This window comes from Lemur catta, chromosome 11, assembly GCF_020740605.2.
Source record: "Lemur catta isolate mLemCat1 chromosome 11, mLemCat1.pri, whole genome shotgun sequence".
Classification (NCBI taxonomy): domain Eukaryota; kingdom Metazoa; phylum Chordata; class Mammalia; order Primates; family Lemuridae; genus Lemur; species Lemur catta.
Window position 1 is genome coordinate 10,975,254 of NC_059138.1, and position 16,818 is coordinate 10,992,071.

At 42.5% G+C, this 16,818-nt stretch overlaps 1 protein-coding gene across 1 annotated transcript in view; it reads left to right on the plus strand.

Moving 5' to 3' along the window:
• DENND11 (DENN domain containing 11) overlaps positions 1–16,818 on the plus strand; it is a 37,155-nt gene that overhangs the window by 11,757 nt on the left and 8,580 nt on the right. The window contains exons 2-6 of the mRNA XM_045565363.1: positions 2,168–2,267; positions 3,245–3,403; positions 11,158–11,311; positions 15,527–15,665; positions 16,618–16,749. Of these exons, the coding sequence (XP_045421319.1) occupies positions 2,168–2,267; positions 3,245–3,403; positions 11,158–11,311; positions 15,527–15,665; positions 16,618–16,749 (684 nt within the window). The remainder of the gene's footprint in view (positions 1–2,167; positions 2,268–3,244; positions 3,404–11,157; positions 11,312–15,526; positions 15,666–16,617; positions 16,750–16,818) is intronic.

Sequence of the window (16,818 nt, forward strand, 5' to 3'; positions counted from 1 at the left end):
TAATGACTTGGAGGGCTATGAGGGAAGCTTCTGATGTGCAGATAATGTTCTTTTGGCTCCTTGAATCTGGGTGCTGGTTACACTCAATAAGTTTATTTTGGGAAAATTCATTGAGTTGTATTGTTGTAGTTTGTGCACTTTTCTATACTTCATTACAGTGCTTAGGTAAAGTTTTATAAGTTATTGAGTCAAGAACAGGCTGACTTGGAGGAAAGAAACTAAGTTTGAGCTAGTTGAACCCAGTAAGGAGTAAGGTGTGGGGAAACAAGGCAGTCGGTACAGCAAGAGGCAGTTTGGTTGAGTGGGAAGAGGCCAGAGCCTGTTGAGGGTCATTGTGGCTCCATCCCAGGTTGTCCCTGTCCCCTGCTGGCACATATTATTATGAAGGGTCAGGACTGTGTATGTAGAGGCCTAATCAAGGGCTGTCCTCTGGTACACATCAGGAACATTTGTGTGGTAGGACAAGGGGAGATTGTGATTCTGTAGGTCTGGGTAGGCCCCTGGCACTTTTAAGTTCCCTTGCTGTCCTTGTGTGTTCCACAGGAAAACAACAACAACAACACTGGACTGTGGAAGTAATGGACGTGGATGGAAGGGGGAAAGTACAGGAATGTGGGGGGAACATGGTGCTTAAAAAGCTTACCTTTATCCCCAAGGTCACCCCTCTTTCTGAGTGCTTTTCCTTGCCTTTGACCCTTACAAACACAATATTGTCCTAGACTTTGTTTTATAAAATCTTAATTCCTGTTTTCATGCTTTTTGCTTTTGTGGATTGATTAATCAGAATTATGATTCATTTCTTTAAAATAAACTATTTGAAAGTGCCTTGGACTTCATTGACAGGGTTAAATTCCCAGGACACTCAGTTCTTTAGAGTTGGACTAAATGGCTGGTATTGTCACTTACACAAGTGTCTTGACCTTGATGGAGCTTGTGTTGAGGAATAACGTTTACATTTTTAATTTAAAAAAGAAAAAAAAAGTACCTTGGGTTGAATATGGGGTTAGGGAATCTTCTGTGACATCTGCCTTGTCCTGAGACTGGATTGTGTATTCTCTGATTCCCTGAACAATTATCTGGAAACACTGTTGGCTGGGATTATTGATGGCTTTTCTAATGCCTAGGAAATTAGGATTTGAAATGTTAATAAGAAGTTTACCCTAAAATGAAGTCTTACGAGTAGCTTAGTGTTTTATTTTGAAAAATGTTGAATATGCATGAAAACAAAGGGAGTATTCTGTAATGTTCTCTCAAGCCTCCAGGTAACACTGTTACTGTGCAGTTCTCGATAACTGCCTCAGTCTGGTGGATGCTCGTCGTTGCTGCGTTTAAAAATCCCACCTTATCATATGTCATAACATTTACCCCCCTGAATTGTAACTTCTGGTCTCCTCCTTTATCTCTTGTCTCTAATCTCAATGAGATCAGGGACTGTGTCTTATTTGACTTTATATCTCCAGCATACAGCTCAGTAGAAACTCAGTAATTAATCATGAGTGAATGAGTCCCAAATTTCAGAAAGCAAAGAACTGATAGTTGACCCTTAAAGAAGGGTTCACTTGGGGAGAGAGGAGAAAGAGGGTGGGAGGCAGAGTTACAGTCATCAGAGAAGTAGGAACCCAAATAGTATTCTATCAAGGCAGTCATGGAAAAAGAGGAGAAATTTTTAAGGAATGAGCAAATACTGTGAAGAGGAGTGAGAATCAGGTTTTTGTTTTTTTTTTTTAAGAGTTTTGGGATTTTTCAAAGTTTTAGTGGCTGTAGAACTGTGAGATAGATCAAGATCTCAAGGGATTAGGGGAAAATACAAGATGAGGAAATGGGCGTAGCAGGTAAAAAAAATACATGCAGAGAAGTGAGGCCACAAAAGGAAGATTTGAACATGGTGGAGCAGGGTGGCAGAACCAAAAACCACATCCTCACTAGAGAAGAGAGCTGTGTTCATTTGAAGGCAGAGACTGGAGGAGGTTCCTTCCATGCCCGTCTCCTGGTCCTCTGGAATGACCCCTGTGGGTGACAGAGCAGCTCGGTGGCTCTGTATCAGCACAGTGTGGTTACTGAGAAACAGTCAGCAGTGTGTTTATTGAGAAGCCACGCATGCTGAGCCCTATACTAAGACCTTTTCTTTGATTTTGTTTCTTTTAACTTGATCTTCCTTTTCCCACAGGAAACATGGTGGAATGGTGCTTACCTCAAGATATTGACCTTGAAGGTGTTGAGTTCAAGTCTATGGCCAGCGGGTCCCACAAAATTCAGTCTGACTTCATGTAAGTACTTCTGAACCTCAGTCATCTTTGTACTGTTTCCCCCTCTGTGCCCTACTCCCACCCCTCACACTTTACCCAGAGCTTAAGGGCTGTTATCCAAAGGTCTTCAGGTGGTGTGTGTATAAATGCCCTGAAAATATATGTATAGTTTTGTGTTTATATCCATTTTCTAGCAAGGAGGTCTCTAGCTTTTATCAGGGTCTCAGTGGATTTCGTGACCTAAAAAAACTTAAGAAGCCCTACTATAGAGACTCTCTCACTTTCTAAGAAATGATATGGACCTCACTTGAGGTTTGGTTTTAAGGAATGTAGGTTGAGCTCAGTGTGGGTTAACTTCATCTATGTGCTAAAACTTGAAATTCCAGCTTTAAGTAATACCAGTTTTCAGTCCTACATAGTTGGGCATTGAGAGTTTGGTGAGAAGGAACAAATGGAAAGAACTTAGGGTAATGAAGTAGGTTTAATCTCCCCATTGGGCTGAAAATGTGACTGATATGAGTGTGAGAAAGGGGAAGGGAATAAAATGACAGCTCGGTTAAAACTATTAGAGACTCAGGAAGTGAGGGAGCAATTGACATGGTTTATGCTATGAAAACAGAGTAGTAGTACTAGAGGAGCCTGAAGATACATCTTGGTTCTGGTTCTCCCATCTAAGCCACTAGATACGGTGCAGGAGAGAAGGGACGTGTCCATGGTTGTGGGCAGCGGTGTGGCCAGCTTGCCAGAGACCAAGTCCCCACTCCAACTGGGTGACCCTTGGCGAGTTCTGTGGTCTCTGTGCATTGGTTGTCTCATCTGCAAGGTCGAGTGGCTTGGACTAATTGTTCCCTTGAGGTTCTGAGAACGTTTGTTTTAAGGCTAAGCTTTGTCATTTAGAGCTCTGGACGCAGTTAATTTGTTTGGGGTTGCGTCTCAAAGAAAAATAAAAAATTTCTGTCTGTCATTTTGAGTCCCGCTACCTATTTGGTCTCTTTTAGCTATTTCCGAAAAGGGCCCTTCTTTGGCCTGGCCTGCTTTGCCAACATGCCCGTGGAAAGCGAGCTGGAACGTGGCGCACGAATGAAGTCTGTGGGCATCCTCTCTCCTTCCTACACCCTGCTTTACCGGTACATGCACTTCCTGGAGAACCAGGTTCGGTACGTGGTTTTTGTAGTTGTGCAGGGAGGCTGTGGGACCTACCAGCTGGCGCATATGTCATGAGTCCTCGGAGATAGAGGTTGTGTGCCAGAAGAGCAGATGTCTTTCCGAGAACATCAATAGCGGCGTTTCAAGCCTCAGGTGGTGGTCCTTGTGTTTCCACCAACGCTCCGCGTAATGATTCTTCATAATGTAATGAAAGCCGGGGTAGATTTTGCTCTCAGTTCACATTTAATACTGTCATCAGTTTTGTTTAATTAAATAATTTGTTGACAGGTATATGATCTTTATTTGCCCTAAGCCACAGTAATTACCTCCTTACCCCAAGTAGGCAAATGGGCTCTGAACTTTTTTTAAGCCTAATCCTTTATAACTGGGGGTTACTGTTATTATTTGAGGGTAATAGGAAGAGAATTTTTAACAGAAGCAGAGAAACTATTAGTTAGTTTATATTTTTGTTTGTTTGTTTTGCAAGTAATCTAATTACATTTCAGATTTTGAGGGGAAGATCTATCCCTAATCCCTGAAGCACTGTTAAAATTATAGCACATTTGCTCCTTTTTGGGCATTTATGTGTATATATGTTAAAAAAATATGTGGTGTCATGCCATACACTTTTATAGACTATATTTTAAAATTTACTTTAAAATTTTTATGTAGCTAATCTCTTTTGATCTTCATTTTTGAAAGAACATGAAATTTATTGTTTGTGGAGAAACCATGTTATTTTAAAATTTATATAAAAGTACAAAAGAATAAGAAAATTCCCACATAGTAACACTCAGAGATATCCATTGACAATATTCAGTGCATGTGATTCTAGAATAGACGTAACTTTATAAAAATAGTTTTAATATTTTTGAAGATTTAACTTTATCAAATAGCAGGCAATCTTAATGATATGTATTAAATATAATTTTACTTGAAACTTCAAATATTTTTTCAGAATAAGATATACTATTCCTTGAAATATTCTACCATAGTTAAGAAAAAAGATTATGAAAAACATGAAGATATGGTGTCATTACTTTATTAAGAAATAACACATAAAGAATAAAGTGCATAAATCTTAGTATAGGTGTCATTGGTGTTTTTAAATTGTGTTTCAGTGTAGACAGTGTCTATTATACTTCTTCCCAGTTCCTTTCCCCTACTTCATATCTTAATCTTTATATATTGCATGATTCACAACATTTAGTTCTGTAATAGTAATTCCCACAGTTCTTAAGTCTTAGCTGTATATTTAAATGGATTTAACAACCATTTCCAGGGCTTAACTGTGACTTGCTCCATTTCTGAGTTTCTGATTTGATTGATTTCTTGGTTGGTTTAGATTTTGCCATCAAGCACTTTTCTTTCTTTCTTTCTTTGAAAGGATCATGAGTGCTGCCTTCTCTGAAGTCTTGCATGGTAATAACGTATTGACCTGTTCCCTTTATCCTTGGCTGGGCGTAAGATTCATGAATGCTTCCTTCTTCCCCTCATGATGCTGTAGATATTGCTCTGCTGTTTTCTTTTGTTGTTTCTTTTAATTTTTTTTGGGGGGGGGGTCTCACTCTGTTGCCCAGGCTGGAGTGCAGTGGTTCTATCGTAGCTTACTGTGGCCTCAAACTTCTTGGCTCTGTTAGGGTGTAAATCTTCGTAGGTGCTCACGGTGTGGGTATAGAAAGATTTCTCATGCAGAGATTAGGATAGGAAGAAGAGGTTTATTTACTTTTCCCTGGGGAAGGGGAAAACGACCTGCACCGATGTGGAAAACGGAAGAATATGCTGGCCCCTGAAAACCAGCTATTGAGGCTTTGTAAAGGGGGTTATAACAATGGTAGGGTACAGAAACTGCTGCACCCGCTCCTTCCTTTCTTCTTGGTGGCAGGTAGATAACAAAAGCTGCAAGGATGTCAAAGTCCAAGAGTTGGCTTCCCCACCTTTCCTTGGAGATGGGATTTCATAGGAGTTGTGACTCTCTCCTTGAGATATAGTTGAGGCTATAGGTCATTCTCCTGCTGTTTACTTGAAAACTCTGTAAAAGCAGATTCTCAGAAAAAAAAGAACCAATTTTGAAAGAGATTACATTTCTTTTACGTCCATTCAGCTCTTTTCAGAAGTTGTGCAAAACAGAACTCCTGCAGGGTACCTGTTAGTGAGAGAACTCAAAGGATTGATCTTTAACTGTTACTGGGAAGATTGTGGGATTAGATATTTTCTTGCTACTTTTTGCAAGGTCACCCCTTTCACTCAAGCGATGCTCCTGCCTCAGCCTCCTGAGTAGCTGGCTCTGCTGTTTTCTGAAATTAGTTGTTTTGGAGAAGTCTCTTCTAACCAGATACCTACAAATTCTTTGTCTGTGCTACTTCTGAACTCACCAACTGTTCATTAGTCCATATAATTTTTTTCTGGGATGGTTTGTCCTCTTTGCTTGATAGATAGGCCTTTTATTTTTATTTTTTATTTCAGGAAACTTAGCTTCTATAATAAAATATTCAACTTTTCCATTGTGTTTTTTTCTTCTTCAGGAATACCCTTTATGCATATGTTTTCTCTTTATTATCCTCCATATTTATCGTTTTGATAATGATTTTAATAGTTCTATAATGCTAGAGCTGTCCCATAAGTTTACTTGGTTATTCTCTGTGCTTGAGCATTTAGCATGCTTCTGGGTTAGTTTGTTTTTTAAGCTGACCCTCTACATTTGGAGCTGTGATAAACACCTTCATGCATAGATCTTTTTCTGTATTCAAAATATTTCCTCAGTTTTTTGTCTGGGTGATGACTTTAAATCAGTGGACTCTAGATAGATACTGGTCTCTGTCCTTGGCCCATCCTTCCCTCCCTCATGTTCCTAGTGACCTCCTTGAGGCTGTACCCTAAATATGATCTTTACAAATAAGCTGACTTCCATATCTGCCCAAGAATTCTTAACTGCAGACTTGCATAGGTGCCTTGAGAAAGAATCTTATCTCCAGCTCTGGGATACAGAAGCATTGGCTTTTCTAGCCTTGTGGAGTCCCAAATTATTGGCATCTCAATTGATTTGTGAATATATTGCAGAACGTAGAACACGCTACCCTTATTAGGCTGTATTTCTTTCCATTTCCGCTTGCAAACTGGCTAATTCTTGCCTATTTTCATCTTTTATAGTAGCTCAGTAAGAGCAGTACAAGAGGTAATCGGGACATATCAATGTTTAATTTCTAACTGCCTCCCCTAAAGCTACAGATTCAGATGATGCAGGGTCTTGTCTCCCAAGTTATTGAACTTTTAGGAAATGTTTTGCTACAGTGTAACAAGGGTTACCAGCTTTCTAGTCTGCAGTATCTATTTTCTCATCACCCTTCCCTTCCACCTGCTAAGCCAATGCTACAATGTGGTTTTCGATATTGTAGTAACTTATTTCTAGGTATCATTTTCTGCTTTAGCTAAGAGTATAGGCTAAAATCTTTGTGATTTGTAAATCGAAAATATTTCCCCCTTTTGTCAGTTGCTTTTTAATGTTAGTTTTTTGTCATTTTTGTAACGTTAGTTTTTTCTCTTTTGAATTCATTAATCTTTTTATGGCTTTTAGATTTTGAGTCATAGCTAAAAAGGTTTTCCACCTTGGTGATTAAAGAGGGCCAGAGGTAACATGAGAGAAGAGACTTGTATGACAGAGTCTGAGGAAACGAAAGAAGCCTAGTTAGGTAAGCCTAGGTCTAGGCAATGATACTGGACTGCAGCAGTGACTTTTGTATAAATTAGCTAGACTTGATCTCCATAACACCTAATCTGTGTTTTATATTCATTCTGATTTCTGATGGCCCAAACTTATTTATTAGTATTTCCTCTATAGCTCTTGCCCTCAATATCTCGCTAGAGAATCCTTTTTATGATTATTTCTTACTAATCAGAAAATATTGAAGAACTATTTTATAATTTTTAAAAATTATATTAGAAAGGGAAGAGAGACTGTTACTGAATAAAAGAGACCAAAGACATGTAACCACATTTTACCTTGCTTAGATCTCAATTCAAACAAATGAACTGTAAAGTAACATTTTGGGGACAGTTGATATAATTTTAATGTGCACTGGGTATATTAGTTTATATTAAGGCATTATTTATTCATTTTGTTAGGTGAAATAATGGCATGGTGGTTTTGTGTTATATTATTTTTTAAACAAACTTTATCAGTTAGAGATGCATACAGAAGTATATATGGGTAAATGTTACAATGTGAGATTTTCTTTAAGATGTTTCAGGAAAAAAGTGGTGTTTATAGCTATAGGATATAGACATAACCATATTGATCAAATACTGATCATTATTGAAGCTAGGTGATGGATACATGGGATGCATTATTCTCTTTCTACTTTTTGTATATGTTTGAAAATATCCATAATGAAAACTTTAAAAAGACTAAATATAAAACTAACATTTGTTATTATATGAAACTTTGAAAAATAGAGAAAAGCCCAAAGGGAAAAGAAAAAGAACATGATCCCACCAGCCAGACACCTACTATGTTAGCATTTTGATCCTACTACTCTTTTTTCCATGTATAAATATGTGCATACACATTAATTTTTTTACAAAAGGATTATGGAAGTCATTCAGTATCTAAATTTTGTAACTTGGTGTGTTAACCTTTCAGTGTATCATGAATAATAGTCCTTAACATTATTTTGGTGGTTTCACTGCATTTCAACTCATAGATATGTCACAGTTTATTTATTTATTTCACTATCATTGGACTTTTAGTTGGTTTCTTATTTTCCACCACTGTAAACATAAGCATCCTTGTGAGTAAATGATTGTTCACATCTATAAATGGTCTTTAGGCCACAAACCTAGAAGTGAATCATTGGGTCAGAGGGTATATACAATGTACAATTTGATACAAATTGTAAATTACCCTTCAGTAGGTAGTACCAGCTTGTCTCTTCACCAGCAGTAAATGGGAGTGCCTGTTTTTCTGTATTTGCAAAGCCGGAAGATGACTTGTTCAAACCAGTAATGAACACACCAGAGTGATGGAGTATAATTATTGCACAGAGGAATCTCTGATTTTTAATTGGATGAATTAATGCCAGGATGTGGTAGGGACAGGCAGGGTCAGTTGCATTGGGCTCTGCATGGTCCCATATTGCCTGGGTTTTATCAGTGAAGGGGCTGTGGGCTTACGGAGAATGCCAGTGTCTCTGGTCCTGCAGGGGAATCCTTGATCTGGCCCATAAGTCTATGGCTTCAGATCAGTAGCATATATTGAGCCAGTTCTTCTCCAGTTTTTACAATGTCACGTCTATTGGACAGTTTCTGTAGGTGGTTTGGCATGCATTTCAATGTGGTCATTTCTTAATCTATGCATTCTTATAGGTAAGCTTACCAGGAAGGTCTCCTTTTACATCATCTTTGAAGACTAACATATCATCCAGCACTCAGCCTTGTTTCAATGCTTTTTAGTTTATCTTGGTGTTGTGGTTTGACAATGTTGCAAAATCTACAGTGTGTTTACATTTTGAGGCTTTCATGCAATAATGGTTTAACATTCATCTATGAACTGCCAATTTGTATTTATATCTGTGCATATTCTATATTCCACATTATTGGCTTGTTCTCTTCCCTCAGTCAGTGATATCTCAGGCTGTCAAAGAACAGAATCCTTATGCTAGCTTTTTGTCTAAGGGACTCTAACTTAGTACTGAACTTTCCTTTAGAATCCTGGTTCAAGTTTAGAGTTTAATGTAGTCAAACAGAAAAGACAATTAATTATACACCAAATCAGCAAATGATAAACCTAGAAAATGAAAAAGTATTACATAAATTACCCTTTGCAGAGCTCCCTTTAACACAGAAAATATAGTATTAAGAATATAATAAAATGATTCTCTGTGTTCCTTTTAGGGAAGTTAGATCCTAATGAAAACACCTTTGAACTTAATTGTCTTTGTGTGATGTTCTATTAATAAAACTTTTATCAATTTGACACACATCCCTGAAGAGTATCTGAAATCTGCCATCTTCTCAGAATAGTCAGACACAACTTAGCTACCATGGATTTCCCATGTAGCCTGTGAATGTCTGTAAGAGTGAGAGAAGTGATTAGAAGCACCTCTCCCAAATAGTCATTTATTATTATATCACATGGCTGCCTCATTGTGCAAAGCTTAAAACTAGATGTATAGGACCCTGAAATTAGAGTGATTATTCAGAGAGGAACTTAGTTTATTAATCATTGGTTGAATAGAGTGATTTTTTGTTTCTTTTTAAAATATAAATTTGCCTGAAGGTCTCTTACCATCACCTTGACATTGGGAGCTGTAAGTGACTCTGGAGTGGCAATGGTTGGAGCACAGTTGGCTACCAGTTGGTTGATGAAAATCTTGATTCTGAGGATTTTGTCATAGTTTGGAGTAAGCCACAATGGCAGTTTGTGGGGAGAAGGTTTTGTGAGGGGGGGGGCGGTCCTTATTTTTAATCGCAGTTGTTCTAGGGCCACCCGTAATTAGGGATGCCTCCCCTTGCTCAGTGGACCTATATTTTGATTCTTCCATTGTTTGATGGAAATTACAGGGCACTGAGAAAATGGAAGTGGGTCAAAGGGTTTTAGTGCCTTTTATTCCTCCCTAAATCAATTTGCTAGGGCTGCATAACAGTACCAAAAGCTGGGTGGCTTAGAACAACAGAAACTTACTATTTCACAGTTGTAGAGGCTAGGAGTCCAAAGTCAAGGTGTTAGCAAGGTTGGTTCCCTTTAGGGAGTGTGGGGGAAAATCTGTTCCCTGCCTCCCTCCTGGCTTCTGGTAGTTTACCTGCAGTCTTTGGGGTTCCTTGGCTTGCACCTTGTTCTCTGTCATCATGTTCATGTGGCATTCTCTGTATGTGTCTCTGTGTCCAAATTTCCCTTTTTAATAAAGATACCAGGCATACTGGATTAGGGCCCACTCTAATGACCTCATTTTGACTTGAACACCTTGGTAAAACTCCAAATAAGGTGACGTTCTGAGGTACTGGGGCTCTAGCGTGTCCTTTTTTGGGGGACACAATTCAGCCTGTATCACTCCCATAGTGACTGCATAGTGACAAGCAGTCCCCACCGTGCCCCTGCACTTGACTTGGGGCAGGACTCTCCCCTGTCCAGGTGGTCCAGGGCCTCACTGCTGCTTTCTTGGTTTGGGGTCGGTCAGCAGAACCGTGCACAGCCAAGCCTCTGCTGACCTGAGCGGGGTGGGGGTGGAAGAGAAGAGATTCTGGTGCTTTTTATTTCTTTATTACTTGATGCAGAAATTATGAGCCCTAGTGACATCCAGTAATAACTGTTTTTCCTGAATAAGCTTCTCCTTATTCTTCTGTAACAACAAAACAAGCAAGCAAGCGTGAGTTCCAAACAAAGAGCAGCTTTAGGAAGGGAACTGTAGGCTTCCAAGTTCCCCCTTCTCACAGTAAGCAGCTGTTCTCTGGGAAGCAGCACCCAGTCTCCAGCGTACCTTGCTCGAGAACAATAGACATTAGTCATAGTCTGTTAATTCTTTCTGTTTCCCATGAGAAAAAGAATGTGTTAACATGGTGCTGCCAGAGAGTTTCAGGCCCATGTTTGAGCTTTTCCTAAGGATCTTCTGTAACATCAAAAGAGGCGTCCTAAGCAACCTCCCAATGGGGATCTTTTAAGGATATCGGGGCCTTTGCCCCTCAGTGTTATAACCTTTGAGTTGGGGAAGTTCGTAGCAGAGCCACGGCCAGAGCTGCTCTCACTGTGCATGTGTGTGTATGTGTTGTGCAGACACCAGCTGGAGATGCCGGGACATTACTCTCATCTGGCTGCCTTCTACGAGGACAAGAAAGGGGTGCTCCATGCCGGCCCTGGCAGAGGCAGCAGCCTGCCCCCTGTCTACTGGCTGCCTTCCATCCACCAATACATGTACCCTGAGATGAAGGTGAGGTCAGCTGTGTTCTCAGGCAGTGCTGGACTCGTGTCTGGGTTCAGTGGCTGTGGATTAATTTTTAAATGAACAAGGAATTTATATCTTGGGCTCGTGCAAAAAGTCTGCTTTCAGTAGGTTGTAACATAAAAGCATTTGGATTAGTTTACCACATAAGGTAACATAACTTATCTTAAACACTGTGCTTTCTAGTCATCTGTATAATAGTGCAAAGCCGTGTATGTGATAGGTCGGCCAGGTGTGCTGGACTCCTAGTGGGGAAAAGCTAGATTTGATCCCATCGATTGCTTCAGGCATTTTAAAGCCAGACATTTGAACTAAAGATGAAGCATTTGATGAACAGGTATGATATTTCTTAGTCAATGTATTTTTGATATTACTTTATTTTGTATCTTATCTGAAGTACTTTGGTACTAGAATTATGTTTGTTTACAGTTAACAAAATACCTGGCCAAGCATTAGCTGTTGGAAAAATATAAAAATGACTAAGAACATGAATCTACCTTTTCTTTTCCTTCCTGCCTTGCCTGTGGTAGGTCACAAGATATTTCAGTGGAAACTTAGGGCTCCCCCTGTAGAGGAAGTATGCCATGAGTTTAAGGGAGAGCCCTTGGAAGGTGTCTTGGAAGAGGACTTTGCCCCTGAGTATCTGGCTGGGTGGAAAGTGAAGAATGCTAATTCCAGACTCAGGGTAGGTGTGAGCAATAGTGAGAGCCTACCACTTTTCCAGCACCTTCTGTGAGTTAGGCATTATGCTAACTATACCTGTTACAGCACTCTTTAAAGTAAGTGGTTCCATCAGCTGGTCATGAGAGAAAAGATTGGAGAAATAGGTTAGAATCAGACTATAGAGAACCTTAAATACTAGACCATGGAATTTGAACCTAATAAATATCAGCTGGGGTCTTTCAGGAACACAGAGGCCATGTTAGGTATTTCAAACTAATTCAATACAGGAATCAGTAATACAGGGGTTGGAAGACTGAAGGAGTAAAAAGGGAACCAGTATATTACCAATTACAAACAGTGGCCACCACCTGTATTAGTCATCTATTGTGATGTAACACATTACTCTGAAATTAATGGTTTTAAACAGTATGTATTCATCTCACAGTTTCTGTGAGTCAAGAATATGGCATGATTAAACTGGGTCCTCTGCTTCATGGTCTGTAGTCAAGGTATCTGCCAGGGTTGGGGTCTCATCTGAAGGCTTGACTGGGGAAGTATCTGCTTCTGAGCTCCTGTGGGTGTTGGCAAGATTAAATTTCTTGAGGGCTGTTGAGCTGAAGGCCTCAGTACCATGCTGGCCGTTGGCCGGAGGCCACCCTCAGTTCTCAGCCATGTGGGTCTCTCCACCGTGGCAGCTTGCTTCATCGAAGCCAGCCAGAGAGGCGGCTAGCAAGAGGAAGTAACCTTTGTAACCTAATCATGGAAGTGACTGTCCAGCAATATAACCATATTCTCTTGGTTAGAAGCAAGTTACTCAGCAGGAAGAAAGCATTGCATAACGCTGTAAATGCCGAGGGGTGGGGTCACTGGGGACTGTCTTAGAGGCTGTCAGCCACACACCCCTAGGGCTGGGGTCACAAAGGGGAAGGAGTGGCATTCTCAAAACCATGGGAGCCTGGAGGAGCCCTGCAGGCCAGTGCTCAGATCTCCAAGGGTGGCACCGGGCATCTGGTGCAGGGACCTCTCAGGAAACATGGCTTTAACCTGTGCTGAGTGTGCTCTGAAGAGCCAGAGGCCAGAGTCACAGGTGTCTTCTGCTGCTGGAGAAATACTAGCAGGGCCAAGACACCAAGGAGAGTCCTTCCCCTTCCTCCTGCCTTCTGGTCTTCAGTCTTTGCTCCCATTGAAAGAACCTAGCAGGAAGCCAGTTGGCAAAGGAATCCAGGAAATGTGGTTTGCAGATTTCCCAGCCCAGGGTATGGGCTGAGAGACAGTGATGAGAAATGGCCGAGGGCCACTGGGGATTCTATTGTGCTGACCCAAACCCTGCTCTCTTTCTGTCTGCTCCTGACTCTGGCCCATGTTTTCCTTGTGAGTCAAATTACTGCAGGAATGTCTCCAGCCCCATTGGGATGTGACCAGCGTCTGACCTGGATATCCCTGGATTCTTCTTCCCGAGAAGCCAAGGAGGGACAAAGGGAGAAAAAGGAAAATTGCTTTATGCTTTTGCCCTATTGAGGGCCACTCATCAAAACACCTGTTAGACTGAGGAGATGCAGGGAAAATGGTACTTTCATAGGCTGCAGATACAAATCATTTTAAGAAACAATGCCAACACATGAAAATTAAGAATATATGTACCTTTTGTTTCAGCAGCTTTACTCCTTAGGATCTGTCCAGAGGACAGAATGATCTGTAAGAATGTTTAATTCAACGTTGTTTAATAGAAAACTAGAAAGGACGGTATTGGCAGAGGTGCCAGCGCATTACATCATCTTTTATGTCAAAGCTTAGACATCACTTCCTCCAGGAAGTCTTCTCTGTCTCTGCGAGGATGAGGCCGGGCACCCTCCTGTTTGCTCCAGCAACCCGTCCTCCCACATGGCTCTCATCAGGCTGTATTTTAATTGTTTGTTTACCTAAGTTTCTCCCACTAGCCTATAAATGATGAGGGCAGGGACTGGGTCTTTTTTGTTCATTGTGGAACTAGAATACTTAGTGCTTGGCATAAACTAAGCACGTAAGGAATATTCCTTAATGAATGCATATGTGCATCCATGAACAAACTATAAATAAGATCAGAATTAAAGACTGATGATTTCTTCTGGGATCCTAAGGCCCAAGCTGTATTGGGCAAGGCCTGCCAGGCCCCCGAGCAGTGGAGGCACACATTAAGGGCTTGAAGCTAAGCAGTGGGAAGGCTGGGAAGTCCCAGGGTGTGCTTTGGGCGCCCTTTCCTGTCTGGTTGCTGTTTGAATTTGATGAAAGACAGTGACTGGAGGGATCCGACCAGACTTGGTCACTTGCTGCCTCCCTGGTGATTTGGGATGTGGTGGCAGAGGAGGAGGCCCGGGGCACGCTCAGTGGAGGGCAGCCTTTCTCCTGGGTGGGACAGGTGAATGGTGTCAGTGCAGAGCTCATGCCTCGGAAAGGGAAATCCCCTCCAGGTAGTGCAGGTGTGGCTTCAGAGGGCCGAGGACAGGCCTGGTCTGGGCTGGCCGAGCGCAGAGGCTGCCTCGAGGCTCCACTGTGGGTACCCCGAGGGTTCCCACTTGTTAAACCCTGGCATGTGGCCTTAGTGTGGTGCCTCTCTTCAGAGGTGCTCTTGCCTGTGTCCCTAATGGGTAACAAGCACTCCCATTTCTGACACCTTGGCGTGGAAGTGACCTTCTGAAAAGCTCACGGGATACCCAGTTTGAAGCCTCTCTGTTTTGTCTAGTAGTAGTTGCTGCATATGTTTGTGCCTATGTGCTGAGTCCTTCATGTTTTGTCTCAGGGGGTCCTTATGGCCGTGGGAGGTAGGCAGTGGCCTCCGCGTTTCACGGATAAGGACGGTGAACCCGGAACAGCAGCTGACCTTCCCCAGGCCTCCCTGTTGATAAGTGGCAGAGCCAGGACTGCAGCTATGCTCTTAACCCCTGGGATGTTCCTTGGCTTGGGGCTCCTAGGAGGCAGCCTGCAGAGGGGGCCAGGCCTTTGCAGTTGGCATCAAAAGGAAGAATGGTGGGAGGTGAAGTGCAGCAGGGTTCATGCCAGTAGGCCCTGTGGGTCCTTCCTGCCTATGACCTCTGCGGGCACCTCACGTTATGTGGTAGCCAGTCCCTGCGTATTTGGGAATCCGATCTGGGACTGTTTGCTCATCATTTTATTCCTTACAGAGCTCAACAGTGTTTTTCAGTTGAATTTTCTTACTGAGGTGTACTGTGTCTTCAGAGATACTTTTATTCTGACTTCTAAAAGGTTAAATTAAGCTTTGTTTCCTTTTACCTCTTTCTCCTGAGTAGTCAGTGATCCCTAAACTCCAACATGAGTATATCAGGGAAGCTGTTGTATTTTAGAAATCCAGTGTAAAGAAAGCACTCTTAAGGTGAAAAACATCATTTTGTGTGGACATAGCATCCCTTAATGTATCTGTTTGGTTGTACTTTAGATTTGGGGGGTGGTGTTTAGCATACACCTGCCTTGGATATTTTTTGCAGTATTTTTAAAAAGCTGTTCTTCCTCCCCTCCTCCTCTCCCACCCCCTTTTAATTTTTTCAGATCACACACCCAGCTGGCTGCATGTCTCAGTTTATTAAGTTCTTTGGAGAACAGATCCTCATCCTCTGGAAATTTGCCTTACTTCGAAAGCGCATTTTGATCTTTTCTCCCCCACCTGTGGGCGTTGTGTGTTATAGAGGTAACTGGAAGCCAGAGTCGTGCTCTGCTCACATTCCCCGGGGCAGAAACTTGAGTCTTTCCATCACTGACCAAGCTCAGAAGAGGTCAGGCCACAGCAAGGGGATCACGGGCGTTAGGCCCAGAGTGACGTGACTGGACGTGGACTCTGGGGCTGGTAGCAGGTGGGTTGGGTGACCCGTCAGCAGCCTGGCAAGAGATCAGGTTCTGGATTAAAGCAGAGAAGATGGATTCTAGATATATTTAAGAGGTAAACTGCACAAAGTTCGTTGTCTGGTTAGGTTGTAAAGATTCTGATGTGTGAGGTGAGGAAGCGTCCAGGATGACAACGGTGGTGGGACCACCAAATGTGGCACTGCAGAGGGCTGGTTTGATAGGGTTAGCATGGGACGTGACGAGTGCACGCTGCCTGGGAGGCCTTCCCGGGTGACGCCCACCCACCTTTGTGTAGCAGGGTCAGGACTTTCGGGAAAATCAGGCAGAGACAAAGATTTGAGAGTGGCGTGTAGATTGCACTGATGACGGGATGTGCAGTGTCACCTGGGCGGGGCAGAGAGTGCAGAGGTGTGCCAGGTGCAGGAGGGGGACTGATAAGGTGGAAAGACAGAGGGGACTGAGGGGCAACAGGCAGAAGGGAGGGGGGAGCTGGAAGATGCAAGGGTTAAGTCAGAGTTCCTTGAAAATGAAGTCAACAGTGTCAAATTCTAAGCAAGACCAGTGAGAGAAAGACTGAAATGTCTACTGGGTTTGGTAAGAATGCTATTGATGTGACTGCGAGGGGTTAGGTTCACTGTGGGACCCTGAAAGGCTTGGCCCCCAGTCTCCTCAGAATGCCAGGACCACCTGGTTGGGAGGAGGCGGGTAGCAGAGCGAGGCCCTCCACTGCTTCCTGGAGGCTGGCTGTGCAGAGAGCATGCTGAGCAGCAGCCTTCCCCTCCCCTCTGTCCCTGCAGTGTACTGCTGCTGCTGCCTGGCTAACGTCTCGCTGCCTGGCATCGGGGGCACCATTCCTGAGTCCAAGCCTTTCTTCTACGTGAACGTGGCTGACATCGAGAGCCTGGAGGTAGAGGTGTCCTATGTGGCCTGTGAGTACAAGGCCCTGCCCTCACATCCCAGCCCTTCTCCTCCTCCCAGACACGGGGCTCCTGGACTCC